Below are 16,924 nucleotides of genomic sequence, written 5' to 3' on the forward strand. Positions count from 1 at the left end.
TAGATTTTTTTTTTTAATTTTTTCTTAATGGTTAAGGATATTAAAAGAAATAGTTAAAAGAAAATGATAAAAAAATAAAAAATTCCTAATACCTAATAAGTAGTAAATGGATAGTGATAGAGTATTATTAAGAAGTCGTGGAATTATAAAAGAAAAATAATTTGTACAAGTCTCAAATAGATAAATCTTATGCAAGTTTTTGTAAAGAAGTAGACGCTATCTTAGAAAGGTATAAAAAATTATTTTTTTATTAATAAAACTTATTTTTTTTTTAAGATTTATATGAAATTTGTCTATTTAAATCTTATAATTAGTATTATTTATTATAAAATTAAAAATAATAGCTGCATTTAAAAACGACTGTAATCATTTAAAAAAAAGAATAAATATAAAATTTTGATAATTAAATTATTTTTATAATAAAAAATTTTATTCTTTTTTAAAATACTTTTATTATATTTATATATTCAACAACGTTGTTCTCGTTGAATAGCATACCTTCCTCCACCGGAAAAAAAATAGTACATCTTCGATTTTTATTTTTATAACAGAAATGATTTGTGCAGTCGGAAAATGCAGTCGACGTGCAGTCAGCTGTAAAAAAAAAATTAATACGGGACCTATATGAAAAAAGATAATTATTTTTATAACTTTTTATAATTCATGTAGGTCTCTCTGAATATAAAATAATTTTTTTATAATTTTTTTTATTCATTCCGTACAGCCGACTGCACGCCGACTGTATTTCCCGACTGCATGTAGCAAAGCCCTTTTTATAAATACCAGCTCAATCCAGCTTTCTTCAAACTTCAGCTTCCCATCAATCTCTCTCTCTCTCTCTCTCTCTGAAGTAGGAAACTCGCAGTGGCTATCCCATTTGAGTTTTCTCTCACACTTCTGTAAGTTATAACTCTTCTCTCTCTTCCTTCTCGATCTCCCTCACACCTACGATTTTAATTCTTCTTCTGTGTGCAAAATCTTTGATGCTCTGTTTGTTTGCTGAGATAAATGTCTGTAAAAGATTTATAGTACTTATCTTGAATTCCTGGGTGCCCAGGAGAGCGGAAAGCATTCATTTGAGTTTTGATGAGTTTGTATCTTAGATGGAAATCAAGATAGCCGAAAAACCAGGGTGATTCGGAGTTCAATTTCTTTTGCTTCCCGTCAAATTTTCGCAGGAACCGCGCACATTCTTATAATTTTGTGCGCATGATGTTGATCGCATTTCAAACTTTAGTGTTGTTTTTTTTACATCTTCCCCTAAATTGATTTTCATTTCGTATCATGTAGTTTTCTACTGGACGAAAGTATACTTTGATTCCTCTCTTTGAAACAACTCTCCAATGTTTCATTTCCGGATTCATGCGATTCATTATTATATTACCGATGTATCTTCCTTCAACCCTGTTTTTGGAGTTTTCGTTGCTCAACGTTTAATTTGAAATTTGTCGGTAGCTGTTTAGATGGCATGAACATTTTTTTTTCTCTCTCTCTGATATATCATTTTTGGTTTCAACTTTGTGCCTTTTTTAATGCACAAGCTCATTAATGATGTCATAATTCAGATAAATATTATTTTTCTAATTTATTGAGTTAATCTCTCATGATTTTTTTTTATCTGTACTGATTACATTGCTTAATAAATAGTCATTTAAAATACGATAGATCAAGTGTAATTTAAAATGATAAAACTTAATTTTTAGAATAATATTTTATTTTATTTTTGAAAAACTATAATTAAATATATTTTTCTTTTTCGTGGACGCGGTGGAGGGAGAGAGAATGAGATCTGCTTTTTTTCCTTCAAATTTAATAGAAAAAAGTTAAGCATCTTACTTTAATCTTTTATATTAATTTTTGGGTATACGACACGCACGTAGGAAAGTCACCAAAAGTTCTGTAAATTTTTTTTAAAAATATTTTTTTAAACTCTTTAAAGATTAAAAAAATTATAAATTCATTAAAAACTACTCACTTATTTGAATTTAGAAATGCGAAGAGATAGTTTTAGATAAAAGTTAAAAATTAAATAAAATATTATTTTAATATTATTATTATTTTAAAATTTAAAAATAATTATAATGATAAAATGAGATAAAATAAATTAAAATATTTTTAAAATTTAAACAAATCCTAAATAAAAAAAATACAATCGATAAATCTTGTGATAACGTTGAATTTTTAGACGTGATGATGCTAGCCTGACAAGAGCACGTGCAGAGAGCATGATGTACATAGAATTTTTGATTTGGAAAATGAGAAGTATAGTTACAAGCACAATTATGTAATAATTTGTACATTAATGTGATGTAATTGATCAAAAAGTAAATTTTATTAAAAATAGTGTTAATTTAAGTTTTAAGTATGAATGAATCAGTATTGATATACAGATTAGTACACGACTGTGTTTATATATAGCAAAACTCTTTAAAAAAACGAGGATGCCTTCAATGTCCAAATTATTTTTTAATTTGATATCGTTACTCGTTGGGATGGCAAGCACCCTTTCATTGAAGTTGAAATTTACACAGTATTTGCGGTATCTTCTGAAATTCAGTGCTGAAGTACTAATTTATTATATTTTTTCAAAAGGGCGCAACTATGGGCTGTCGTTAATGCTCCCTCAATTAGAAAAAAGGAAAAACGTAATTTTTCAAATTTATCTAAGCAACATAGCCTTTAAAAGAAAAAACAGCTAAAGACTCTATACCTTCAAATACGTTAGTTCAAATGTTGACGAGGCTGGTCAATATTTAGAAGACTATTTTTTTAAACAACTTCTTTATGGACTAATGAAAGGGGAAAATGGGGAAGGGGGTACTCATTATTTGTTGACCCGATATAACACCCAATACATTATATGAGAATCATGTTCTTGGTATTCGTGTTTACATTATTTTCCTACTTTCTTTTCACCATCCACCATGTACCTCTTTATGTTTCAGATGTACCGTATACGCGTGCTTTTTGCATTAGTATCAAAATTTGGTTTGTATTTCGAAATCAGTTTTCTTTTTTCTAATGACATCCTTTAACTTAGTCAACTTCTGCCTTCTGTCTTAGGAGTATTTATTAAAAGATTACTGCTAATTTCACAAACGGATGTAGTTTTATTTGATTTGTTATATCTACTTTACAATAAAAGTGACTTTACAATTTGATGAACAAAGTATCAAGCTACGTCAGTTTGTGAGATTGATTTTGTATAGTCCGGCTAGAGTATTTCACTTATTAAAATGTTCCCTTGTCTATATTTGCTCCCTTTCTTTATTTCATTTTCATTTTTTTATTTTTATTTTTTATTTTTTTGTAGTTACTTTTCATAGCTTAGTTTGTTAAGTTTTTGAGTGTCCCAAAAGCTAAGAATAATTGGAAGTGATGCGTATGATCATATAATTAATATACTAACACTTCCCCTCTCATGTGTGGAGGATTAAACTTCTGCCTAATGACTGGACCCAGCTACGAAGTACTTAATTGGAAGGAGATACAATTTGTTGTCAGAGTTTTTAGTTCAGAAGCATTGCTTTAGTACCCTGCTAAATTGCCAATTATCTAGTAAACTTAAGCCAACGGAAAATTGCGAGCTTAATCATTTAATTAACATTTAACGTATGACATAGTTTGTGATTTGTTAGTTTTACCTTGAAATCTCTCTCTCTCTCTCTCTCTCTTGTTTTTTTTTTTTTTCGTTTTGTTTTTTAACGTCTGATGCTATGCGCTTATCTTTAATCCTTTCATACTCTGACCATGTGGTATACTAGAGGAACTTATTGGCTATGATCCTCATTATTTTTTCTTCGTTACAATATGAAGTCATTTTGCAAACAGGAAATGGCGGGATCTCCCATTTCCTTGATGGGGCTTCTGCTCTTATGTTTTTGGGCAGCCTTCATAGAAGCAGAATTCATGAAATATAAAGACCCAAAACAGCCAGTGAATGTTCGAATCAAGGATTTAATGAGCAGGATGACTGTGGAGGAAAAGATTGGCCAAATGGTGCAGATTGACCGCAGTGTTGCATCAGCTGAGGTGATGAAGAAGTACTTCATTGGTAATAATCACCTATCATATTTATTTTCTGTATGTGACTTCAAGTGAAGAAAAACAAAGTTAAAAGTGTCTCATTCGTAGGTAATGAGCATTTAAGAGAAAAATACTTCGTTTTGCAGGGAGTATCTTAAGTGGAGGAGGGAGTGTTCCAGCTAAGGAGGCTTCTGCAGAGACTTGGATTAACATGGTGAATGAATACCAAAAGGGTTCTTTATCTACTCGCCTTGGAATTCCAATGATTTATGGGATTGATGCTGTTCATGGCCACAACAATGTCTACAAGGCAACAATTTTTCCCCACAATGTTGGACTAGGTGCTACCAGGCAAGGAAAACAACCTTATATTAATATTTCTATCTTTTTTTTTTATTGGCACCGGGTGTTTGAGAACAGCATCCCGACTAATCCCGGGGGTGCACAGGCCCTTGACAAGCACTTTCCCAATATTAATATTTCCATCTTTGTTTATTCGTCCTGGTCTTAGTACTGAGTATTGAAGAAAACTTCTTTGTTCAACTATAACTGGTAAATGGCTAGTTCTGTATAAATTGTGAATTAATTTCATTGCTATAAAATTGCTACTTATAATCATTTTGTTGTCCATATGTTCAAATAGCTCCCTAGACAGTCATTTTCATTCGGAACTTGTCGGATGCTGATATTGGTCGAAGTTGTTCATTTAATGCTTTGTAGATGAAACAAATTTTTATAACGAATACGATGCTGCTATTGGTTGAAGTTGTTCATTCAATGCTTTGTAGATGAAACAAATTGTTATAACGTATACCTAACAGCAATTAAATAAAATTAAAGTAAAGCTGGATGTATGAAGTTTGATAACATCAAGAGCTAGTAGCTTGCACTAGAGGCTGAAGATGCAAAATCCATATTTGAAGATGAAGAAAAATGCTCAAAGCAAAAGGCATGGTTGGTCAATAATTTGATTCCATTGAATTTATAAAAAAAAATGTTGATTATAGTCTGCCTTAAAAGCACAAACATAGGAAAGAACAGGGAAATGCATTAGCATGTACTGTCGAATCCTGTGATGGATGATTGCATGTATGCCAACAGTAGTTTTTTTCCCATTGTGTTTCAATGCTGGCCTTTAGTCTTTATAGTTGCTTAATTACTGAAGAACCTTGGAAAAGAACAATATGACATTTGATTTCTTTTTGTTTCTTTTCTTCTCAACTGCTGGCTTTTAGTCTTTCTAAAAACTACAATATCAGAAATCCATAAAGAATAAGAATCTATTGATGGCTATTTAATCAATTTTATCATTAAAATGTATCACCTGTGATCAAGCTTCCTTCTGATTGACCAGAGACCCTGAACTTGTTAAGAGGATTGGGGCTGCAACTGCACTTGAAGTTAGAGCTACAGGCATCCCATATGTTTTTGCACCTTGTATTGCGGTAACTAAGTTGAATCCATCTACTGCTTGCTATCGGGATGGCAGACTCTTCAACTGAATTGTTAGTCCTAAATACTTCTGCCTGTGCAGGTTTGTAGAGATCCTAGATGGGGTCGGTGCTACGAAAGCTACAGTGAAGATCCCAAGATTGTTCAGGCAATGACGGAGATTGTACCGGGGTTACAAGGGGACATACCCACCAACTCTCACAAGGGTGTTCCATTTGTTGCTGGAAAGTAAGAATCTTGCCAAGAACCTTTTCACCTCAGATGTTTCTTTCTTTTTATTATTATTATTTGTTTTATAGTTCAGAACATCAACTAATGATCAACTTCTTTAGGTAATTTAATGCAGAAGTTAATAATGATCGTTGAATCTTAATTCACAAAGTTACATAAGTAGAATTCAATTGGTCTTGGTAAATCCTAAAGTGGCAAGTAGGATTCTTTCTTTATAAGAAAGTATGTTATTTGTCTAGAGAACGGTATGCATTTTCTAGGGTCAGCTCCAAAGTTTAGGTTTTTTTTTTTTTTTTTTTTTTTTTGGGGGGGGGGGGGGGGGGGGGGGGGGGGGGGTGGTGGTGTTTAATATCTGTCTTTCTTGGTGATGGTGGATTTATAACGGTCACTTGAAAGTAACAGCTTTGGACCTATATATTTGGTTCAGGACCAAGTGTTATGGAGTATGGACCATGGATCCTGAAATATTTAGAAATAAATGAAACATGTAAAATAGGACCCCTACTGTTTCTATAGTTTGAGATCTGACCCAATTATTTAATATAGTTTGTTTGGTCTTTCATAATCATAATATAGATGGTGTTCCAGGATTTGTTTCTTCTTTGAGGGGGAGTGAGGGAACTGGGCATGTTGGGTATTGGGAGGGGGGAATACATGAAGAGGGTAATCTGAGTATTTTGTGTTTTGCAAAATATGGTTTACCTTCAGGCAATTGGTGCGTCAGTCTGCCAATGGCTTTGCCATGATGATAATTTCATAAAAGTTAATCCATATTAATCTTCCTCTCACTTTTGTTAGGGAAAAACATACTTTGCCCCCTCCAACTATCATGTGTTTTACATTGTGTAACCCCAAACTACCAATTAGATTGACTTACAATATCATCTCAGGTTCCCAGAAAGTCTCTAAACTACTTTACCTTATTAAGCTGTTACTTCCACTTGTTATTGCTTTCTTTTGCACAGATACAAGGTTGCAGCTTGTGCTAAGCACTATGTGGGTGATGGTGGAACAACAAATGGCATAAATGAAAACAACACGGTGATAGACAGACATGGATTGCTCAGCATACACATGCCGGGCTATTACAATTCCATCATCAAGGGTGTTGCGACCATTATGGTCTCATACTCCAGCTGGAATGGGATTAAAATGCATGCTAACTATGATCTTGTCACTGGCTTCTTGAAGAACACTCTCCGTTTTCGGGTAAAAAAGAAATTCATGAATTTTGAATTACTTTCAGTATGTCATTTGTCAGATTGAAAAAAGCATATGGGAGCAACATATGAATCTTGTGACTTGTTTCAGGGTTTTGTCATCTCAGATTGGCAGGGTATCGACAGAATCACCTCTCCCCCTCATGCAAATTACTCATACTCTATCCAAACAGGAATTCATGCTGGCATTGACATGGTTAGTCAGTGACCTATTATGTCACTGCTTAGTCAAACTCACGTTAATGTGACCTATTATGTTAGCAGTTTAGTGTTCTTATGTTTGCTATGGACATATTGCAGGTCATGGTTCCCTACAACTACACAGAATTCATTGACGGTCTAACCTACCAGGTTAAGAATAAAATAATCCCTATGAGCAGAATTGATGACGCGGTAAAGAGAATTTTGCGTGTCAAGTTTGTGATGGGCCTATTTGAGAACCCATTGGCGGATTTCAGCCTTGTCAACCAGCTTGGAAGTCAGGTTAGCAGCTCATTATGTTTAATTTGACCCCTCACAAACAACAGAAACATCCTTACACCATTTATGCCACTGCACTTTAAAGGAGCATAGAGAATTGGCTAGGGAAGCTGTGAGGAGATCACTGGTGTTGTTGAAGAATGGTGAATCTGCAGACATGCCACTGCTACCCCTTCCCAAGAAGGCATCAAAAATACTTGTTACTGGCAGCCATGCTGACAATTTAGGTTACCAATGTGGTGGGTGGACAATAGAGTGGCAAGGACTAAGTGGCAACAACCTTACTAGGGGTACATCGAAACTCAAACTCATCCTTTTAGATGATCTATTATTAACATGCACCTGGTACATAAAAAGAAAAAAGAAGAATAAAAATTTACCCTTTTGCATGAACCTGAACCTTCTCATGAGCAGGTACCACAATCCTCAAAGCCATTGAAAATACTGTTGATCCAAAGACCGAAGTAGTCTACAAGGAGCAGCCGGATGCCAATTTTGTTAAGTCCAACAAATTCTCCTATGCCATTGTTGTAGTAGGAGAACTGCCATATGCAGAGACTTTTGGTGACAGCTTGAATTTGACAATCCCTGACCCTGGCCCAAGCACCATAATGAATGTCTGCGAGGCTGTGAAGTGTGTTGTTGTTGTTATCTCTGGCCGTCCTGTTGTGATCCAGCCATATATTTCCTCAATTGATGCCCTGGTTGCTGCATGGCTTCCAGGAACCGAAGGCCAAGGAGTCGCCGATGTTTTATTTGGTGACTATGGTTTCACCGGCAAGCTTTCACGCACATGGTTCAAGACTGTTGATCAGCTTCCAATGAATGTGGGGGATTCACATTATGACCCCCTCTTCCCATTTGGATTTGGTCTCACCACAAAACCTGCCAAGGCTAATTAGGTAACGATTCCGAGGACTTTCATTTAGTTCTGGGACATAATTACATTTGTTATAGTGCCAAACAAATAAGTTCCACTCAATGGGAGTTTGATTATCGATTGTTTCAAACAGAACAATTACTTATAATGTAGTACCCAATAATTCACAATAGTAAATTTCTATGTTCTTGAGGTATCCTTTGTGAATACTCCTTGTAAAATATCAAAGTTTCCTTCTTTGATGAGGTAACTTATTTAACTTCATCTAATTATTCTGCTAATGCCAATTAGGATGAGCATTCCTGCACTTGATTAGATTTGCATTCCCTTCTATACAGCGTGTAACTCCAAAATGTTTGTCAAAGAAACACAAAGGTTACCATTTGAGGATCGTGCATGACATGTAACTAACAAAAATTTCATGAAATAATAAAATGTGTAACAAATAAACATTTCATGACATGATAAATATGTAAGAGCATCACCATCCGAATCCCTATAAAATTCCTTATAATTTAACTCAAAATCACATTACTTCAAATTTATCCCTAAATTTTATCCATCTTCTAAAAACCTCCTACATCTCTATTCCCCATTCCTATCTCTATTCTATTAAATAATATTTCTCTATTATTTTTTTATTACTTTTTTCTCTCACTTCCATTTACAATCTTAACTACTAACTCTTTTGTTTTATTATCTTCTTTTTAAATACCACTTTCTATTAAATATTTATATGATTTTGACTACTCAATACAGTATTATTTTTCAAACTGAAATTTGTATTTTAAAAATAGTATTTTTTTTTAATATGTGCATTTTCTAATGTGATGACCAATTTTTTTTAATATTTACTCTTTATCAGTTTCTCTAATGGTAATACCTAGCCACATATTGATGATAAAATTTTTTGTCATTTCTGTAATGATAATATTTTTTTTTTTCACTTCTCCAACGGTATCATTTTTTTATTTTTTCTCCGATGGTAACTTTTTTTGCCTTCTCTTAAATGGTAACATTTTTTTATTCTATATGTAATGGTAACTTTTTTCTCTATAAATACGCATATTGCTAGCATTCACATTCTCATAAACTGAAGTCTCATTTGATCTATAGAATCGAAATTCAACAATCTCCCCTGATCTCCCACTCACTTAATCAAATAGCTCGTACATTCTTTCACAAATTGCTCATATACGTATCCTCTGAAGATGATAACGACGTTATTCTTAATGACGAAGCCGATGGATAGTCATCGGGGCATTGTGGCAATCGCTAATGTCGTAAGTTTATTCGGCGTGATCAAATTCAAGGGCATGAGCGCCTATTTTGCGATTATTTCGCAGAAAATCCAGTATATCCCTCGAATCTATTTCGAATGAGATTTTAGATGAGCCATCCCCTATTTCTCCGTATTCCAAATGAAGTAAAGTCTTACGAGCTGTACTTGATCCAGAGAAGAGATAATGCTGGAAGACTCGATTTATCTTCTATGCAGAAGATAACCGCAACATTTAGAATGTTGGCGTATGAGGTTACTGGAGATTTTATGGATGAATACATACGTATTGGTGAAAGCACCGCAATGGAGAGCCTCAAAAAATTTTTCGAGACAATAGTAAGTGTTTTTTTAGATGAATATCTGCGGTCTCCAAATGCCAATGATATTGCCTGATTGCTTGCTGTTGCTGAATAACGGGGATTCTCAGGAATGCTGGGAAGCATTGACTGTATGCATTGAAAGTGAAAAAATTATCCCGCAGCCTGGAAAGATATGTACTCCGGCCACATCCGTGAACTGACTATAATTTTAGAAGCAGTTGCTTTATATGACTTTGGATATGGCATGCATTTTTTGGTATGCCCGGTTCACATAACGACATTAATGTGTTAGAGAAATCTTTTATTTTCATGGAATTTACCCCAGGACGTGACCACTAGTCAATTACACAATCAATAACAACGACTACACTATGAGGTATTATCTTCTGGACGGTTTTTATCCCAAGTGGTGAACTTTTATGAAGACGATTTCATTACCACGAGGGAATAAGAAGAAAATTTTTGTGAAAGCACAAGAATCTGCAAGAAAAGATGTCGAGCGTGCATTCGGGTACTTCAACAACGATTTGCGATCCTTCGTGGACCTTTCCGAATGTTCAAAGTGAAGGAACTAACAAATATAATGAAAGCATGTGTTATTCTAATAATATGATCATTGAAGACGAGCGTGATGATAGTGAGGGTTCAAACATTGAGTATGATTAACTTGATGATGGAGTCCTAGAACTGTCGCACAATCATATGACTGAGCTTATGGACTTCACAGTTGATGGGGTTTAGTTTACACATTACTTCTCTATCACAACATAATACAAAATAACAACCAAATAGCATGCAAATCAAAACACTGCAAATAAGAGCATTCTCATCCGGTTCATTTATATAGAATATATTAATAAATGGGGTCCAGAATGGTGTAAATATTGACAGCATGTGTAAGCAAGGAGTCCAACAACGAAGGGCTGTAAAATCTCACCCGAACCCCGATTGCTTTTTGTGAAAAGTACCGTAAGCTGCAATATGGCCATCCGGGTGAGGATTATTCAGCCATATCGATAGGACCCCATTAACACTTATGAATTAACCCCATCATCACAATCTAATAATAGCTCCCCTCCCCCGAGAGAAATGAAACACTACAAATGACCCAACAATACAGAAGAAATTACTTATTTTCTAAAAAGAGCAATGGAAGTGCAAATAACTGTATATGATTGCGAATGACCCAACAACAACACAGTATGATTTGCATTGGAAAAAATCTATAACTGTACATAACATGAACATCGATATGAGACACAAAAATGTAGGGAGTACATAACCATCATGTTATCAGAGATTTTTTCAAGTGGAGTGAGCATGACTTATAAATTTTATAATTACATGTAGCACTGTGGTTTTTTATATTTTAAAATAAATCTAGATCTTCTTTTCTCTTCCTAATATTTTGAAGATGAATATAAGTGTAATTTATCTAATTTTTTTTTTTAGATTTTAGAATAGCACTACTCCCTAATTTATTAATAGCTCATTTAGATTTAGAGAGTGTTTTATCTTATATCTTTATTATAATTTTTCAAATTCTTATACAAAATATAATAAACAATTCAATTTTTTTAAATCTCAAAACAATAATAATATTAAAAAATAATAATATAACAATATTTTATTTAATTTTTATCTAAAACTATCTTATTTCATTTCTAAATCCAAACGAGTCCTAAGTGTCTTTTCTTGCGGTGAAAAAATAGCATATTATAGAATCTATATATTCAGATTATGCTAGAAGGTGAAGATAAAAACTAGGGATGTAACTGGTCCGGTCCGGTTTTGGACAAAATTTAGGACCGAACAGGTATACACCGGTTTATATTTTTCAAAACTGATTACGCACATGTTACCCTCCTAAATCGATAATCCAGTTTTACCAGTTTCCAATATGATTCAGTCTGATCTTTCAGTTTTAATGTATTATATTATATATTATACAATACAATATATTATAGCATATAATACTATAATGATAATATATTGTAGTATATTATAATATATATTATAATTGTATTATAGACTATAGTGATATATTATAGTATATTATAATATATAGTGATATAATATTAGTATAAATATTAATATAATAAACAAAATGATATAAGATTTTAAAATTTAATATTATATTAATTAGTAATTTATCATATATTACAAAAATATTTTATATATAATTATATATTATATATAAAAATTATATAAAATAGAAAAAAGTAAAATATATATATAAATCGATCTTGTCCAGTTTTAGAAAAAGAAAAATCGGAACCAGATTGATTTTGACTGATTTTAAGAAAAATAAAATTGATACCGAACCGAACCAAACTCAAGACCGAACCAATCCTACTGGTTTGGTCTAGTTTACCAGAGAACTGATTTTGTTTTTTACACCCCTAATAAAAACTCTTCTATTGGTCCTTATGGATTCCCGTGGACCATTTGTATGAAGAATTGTCTCTTGGCCTTTACTGAAATCTAGTTGGAATACAATAGGAAGTCATTTCCAGTATCAATCTTATGGGAAAAACACCATTTGGTGGAATAAACAATATGTTTGTGGAGGACGGTTTAAGAATATATTATAGTCAACAATCTTAATATCTTATAGTATTAATGGGAACCAAATACCAGCTATTGGATCTTAATAATCTCTTTTTTTAAATACCTATATTTTAATTCATTTTTTCAATATCGATTTATTAATTTGTTAAATAAATTACATTCTTAACTTGTAGTTCAACGGGTTCCAACTTCTAATGTGATACCCTGTTTTTACGTGTATTTTTATTGAAATAGTATTTTAATTTAATTAAAATATTGGTTTCTTTATTTTAAATTATCGTATTTTAATTGGATTTATTTAGTTGTGAAATTTATTTTGTAGAACTTTCTTAATATTAATTATTGTTTTGAGTTTAAATTGTCGTTTAATTTATTTTAGTTTGTTTTTGGATTTAAAATTTTATTGTTTGTTTTTATTAGTTATTTATTATATTTTAGCTAGATATTATGTTTAAATTATTTTATTCGATTTGTAGCTTTTAAAATTTCTTTCGTTGGATCAGTTTTTGGACCCTAGAGGTGAAGATTGGACTTTATTTCTTTTCCTTCCCTTTTTCCTTTTCCCTTTTTCTTTTCCTCCTCTCTTTCTTTTCTTTTTCTTTTTCTTCTTCTTCCCCTGCACTCCTTTCTTCCCGCACAACCAGCCCCCTCTGTCCCTCCATATCGTTTTCCTTCATCGGCCCAGACCCGCTGCCGATCGCCGTCGTGCAGTGCACCACCCCCACCATTCGACTCCCCTTCGGCCGGTGATCACCTCCCTCAATTTTCAAACCACCTAGAGCTGCCGTTAGCCATAGTGGCCTCCTCCAAGCCGCACGATTTTTCCCCCATTTTGTTGTCGTTGTTCTACCACCGGCCACCACCTCTTCATCACTTCATCACCGACTTCTTGCCGTCCTAAACCACCCATTTTTGGCTCCGATCCGTCACCGGAGTAGCCCCCACAACCTCACTTTCCGTTTTGAGATTTTTAGCCTTCTACCGCCATTTTCGCCGCCACCCATGGCCAACCCTCAATTCCACTAACTTCATAAACACCTGATCTAGGCTATTCCCTATTAAAAAAAGCCTTGGATCGTCCCCATTCAAAAGTGGGTAGTTTGCAACCCACGGCCACAGTGCTTTTGCATTGTTACTTTGCTTTTCTTCTGCCTTTTGTAGCTTATTGATCATCGGAAAATTATTATATAGCGCTGTAAGTATTTTTCAAACTTTATTTTAAATTTAAATATATTATTACTTTTACAATAAATTTGTGACTGGTTGGTTATTCCGGACTGAGTTCGAGGAGTTGGGGGTCGGTTGGATTTGAGGACGGAGTTGTTTGTTTGTTGTTAATGTTGAGTTTTGTTGGTTAATCTGTATCTTGATGTGTCTTGCCATTTGCATTGCATGGTGCATACATGTATATGTGTTAAATTATGAAAACTGGATTTTCATGTTAAATAGATTTTTGGGTGCGTGTGTGTCACGACCCCAAGCCAAGATGTGACATTATCTCGGTGGAACTCTTCTGGTTACTCAGGAGCGCAATATACTGAGTGATGTCCCTTGGGTTGTTGCTGGGCAACAACGAGAGCAGGCGGAATGGTAACGCTCTTGTACTGACTCTGTGGCCCCTCTGCTGGCGGGGGCTAGGGGATGCTTGGCTATGTTTGCGCAGGGCGTCGAACTGGGCATCGCTCATTACGAAGTCACATGCATGGTCGTTACCCGTGGTGTGACGAATGGAGCCAGGGTGTGCGGATGATCCTTAGGGGAGATCATGGTGCATTCGGCTAATGAAAATGAAAATTGTTTTGAGACTTGGATTTTAGGCCATTTTCTGGGAAAATGGTGTGGAAAGGTTAAAGGAAATATTTTGGGCCAAATGAGACTTTTGGCGTGCGTGCAAAAATTTGATTTTGGGATATGTGCATTCGGCATCTTTTCATACATATTGTTGAGTGTACTATATTTTTATTTTGTAATGTTTGGATTATTACTTACCTGCGGCACCATTTTGATACCGTAGATTTTGATGCAGAGGTTGAAGAGGAGGAGGCTGAGCCCGATGAGGCGGCTCCGCTAGAGTATTTGACTTGAAGTTGTTTTACGTTGGAAATTATTTTTACTTGTTTTTATGTTATGTAATTTGGATTTAAAACAATGTTGAAACTTGTAATATTTTATTACGTTTGTTTTAAACTAGTTTGTATTTAAACAAAATTCTGGTACTTAGTTGTAAGATTTTTTTATCCGCTGCGTGGTTTTATTATATACATGTTGTATATACACACATTTGACACTTGGCGATGGGATGTGTGACCCATGTTGTCATCATCCTGACACCTCGATTTCCACATGTCCCTACGTGAGAGTTGGGGGCATCACAGGTGGTATCAGAGAAGTTCGGCGCTGGGTAAAACCATATGCCCAATAGGTGGAGTACCAGAAAGTTTTAAAAGCTTGAGTTGAAATTATTTTGTTTATTTAGTTTGAATTGTTTTTATTTAACTTGATTCAATTTTATTTGATTTGAAATTATTTTATTAAATTTGAATTTATTTTATTTAATTCCATTTGATTTGGTTTGGTTTGGTTTGGTTTGATTTGATCTTATTTGAATTGAAAGTATGTTGTTTTATTTATTTCAATGTATGTTATCTTATTTAATTGATTTATTCCTAATTTTATTTATTTTGTATTAATTTATTTTGATTTTTTTTTGTTCGGAGTTGAAAGTGGGGTTAAGGGTCACACTATGGCAGGAAGGCGGTATAATCGAGAATACTATTATTAGGCATGAACATTAAGTGTAGTAGGCTTGAATTCTTAGCAAAGTGGTTTGCTTTTATGATGTTGAGGTCTGAAGGGAATGTTGTGGTTTAGGCGATCTTTGTAAAGTAGGAACTCATGTCGCATTGAGTAGGGGAATTAGCTTTAAGTCGCTTAAGGTGATTGAGGTCTTAGGTTTTGTAGAATTTATGTAATAAGGCTATAGGTTTAAGAGTGTAGGTTCAACGAACTTTAAGGATAGGTTTAAGAGAATTTTATCTAAGGTTTGAGGCCTTAAAGATTTTAGGAAATAAGTTTATGGTAACTAAGGTGTTAGGTTCAACAAGCTTTGGGGGAAATAATTAAATTTCAAGTTTTAAATTTCGCTGATTCGGATGAGCAATTTGGTGGCAATTGGGGCTTTAGAATTTACAAGCTTTTAAGATGACTATTTTGGATTAAGGCCATCAATTTTGAGAATTTCAGAAAATGATTTATTATCTATTAATGTTTTAGATTTTGAAAGCTTTGGGAGTCGATTGTTCTATTATGGGGTGTAAGTTCATTGATCTTAGAAATTCCAGAAGATGATTCTTATTTGATTTAAGGTTTTAGAATTGCAGAGTTGAAGGATCGATTTATAATAAGAGTTATGTTCTTAGTTTTACAGTCTTGGTGTGCTTGCTTGATCTACTTTGGAGAGTGATTAGTTTGCAACCATTAAATAGGATTGATCAGAGTTGAGTTACTGATGTGTGAAATTTTTTTTCAAGAGAGTATTTCATTGGGGATTGAAGGTAATGATCTAGTTCATGTATTTCTCTGATGACTGAAGATATGATCTAGTTCAAAAAATGATTATTGTCAACTCTAGATTGTAGTAGCAGATTTTAGGAAATAATTTTTATTGATTTGGAAGAAATAGATCCATTGAGGTGTTGGAAACAATAGTTTAATTGTTGGTATTGAATGCGATTGAATTTGATGCTTTATGATCCGGAGACATTAAGGAATAGATTATTAGTAGGTTTAAGGTCATATTCGGTACAAAACTTTAAGTTTGCTGGTTACTGACTTAAGGATGTAAGATGAGCAGATTCAAAAATAATTATCGTTAATTTGAGGATATAAGTCCAGATAATGGAAATGGTAGGAATGGATCACTTGTATATTGGAGTATTGGTTGTAATAAGGATACAAAAAAAAAAAAAAATCAACGCGTAATAGTTGTGAGTATATGGATTTGGAGAGTGTAGGTCTTTATTCCATTTTTTGACTAGAATGAAGAGGTTTTGGTAGGAAATTGAAAATGATTCGATATGATATTATTAATTTAAAAGATCTTGGTAGTCATGAGTTTTTGGTGAGTTGGTCAGAGTGTGCAGTCAAAGTAGCTTACTTTAAGGAATTAATTGTGACTTCAGGTCACATTGGAATTCAATTTTGGGGGTGTACTTTCCTTTGGAGATTGAGTGTTTAGTTGGGAGAATTAAAAATATTGTTAGTTAACTTGAAGAGAGATTATTGGGTCACCAATATGTGGTGTACGATTAAGGCTTGGAAGTCGAAGCTTAGGCATCAACGGTGGGTAACTTAAACAGATTTATGAGGTAATAAAAATTAGGATCCATGAGTATTATACAATAGTTTTTGGTCCATTGAAGATTTAAATAGTACGGCCTACCTTGAGGTTCATTTGTGATGT

At 33.6% G+C, this 16,924-nt stretch overlaps 1 protein-coding gene across 2 annotated transcripts; it reads left to right on the top strand.

Annotated features, from left to right (window-relative positions):
• The first annotated feature begins 770 nt into the window (after nucleotides 1-770).
• On the top strand, nucleotides 771-8,485 carry LOC122279631 (beta-glucosidase BoGH3B-like). 2 transcript variants are annotated; one of them, XM_043090378.1, is made up of 10 exons: nucleotides 771-899; nucleotides 3,817-4,054; nucleotides 4,173-4,377; nucleotides 5,381-5,471; nucleotides 5,561-5,706; nucleotides 6,675-6,918; nucleotides 7,021-7,125; nucleotides 7,230-7,412; nucleotides 7,495-7,699; nucleotides 7,824-8,485. In XM_043090378.1, the coding sequence occupies exons 2-10, from the start codon at nucleotides 3,835-3,837 to the stop codon at nucleotides 8,309-8,311; spliced, it is 1,887 nt and encodes a 628-aa protein (XP_042946312.1). In that variant the 5' UTR covers nucleotides 771-899; nucleotides 3,817-3,834; the 3' UTR covers nucleotides 8,312-8,485. The 2 variants fall into 2 exon arrangements, with proteins under 2 accessions (XP_042946312.1, XP_042946313.1); XM_043090379.1 differs by having other exon boundaries at nucleotides 3,832-4,054.
• Nucleotides 8,486-16,924: the final 8,439 nt, after the last annotated feature.

The sequence above is a fragment of the Carya illinoinensis genome, chromosome 10, assembly GCF_018687715.1.
Source record: "Carya illinoinensis cultivar Pawnee chromosome 10, C.illinoinensisPawnee_v1, whole genome shotgun sequence".
Classification (NCBI taxonomy): domain Eukaryota; kingdom Viridiplantae; phylum Streptophyta; class Magnoliopsida; order Fagales; family Juglandaceae; genus Carya; species Carya illinoinensis.

Excerpts from the sequence above, each read along its gene's own strand:
- LOC122279631 (XM_043090378.1), top strand. The coding sequence starts at position 3,835 with ATGGCGGGATCTCCCATTTCCTTGATGGGGCTTCTGCTCTTATGTTTT. Across the intron at positions 4,055-4,172 it reads GATGAAGAAGTACTTCATTG|GGAGTATCTTAAGTGGAGGA; the intron begins GTAATAATCACC and ends TTCGTTTTGCAG. Across the intron at positions 7,700-7,823 it reads TGGCAACAACCTTACTAGGG|GTACCACAATCCTCAAAGCC; the intron begins GTACATCGAAAC and ends TCTCATGAGCAG.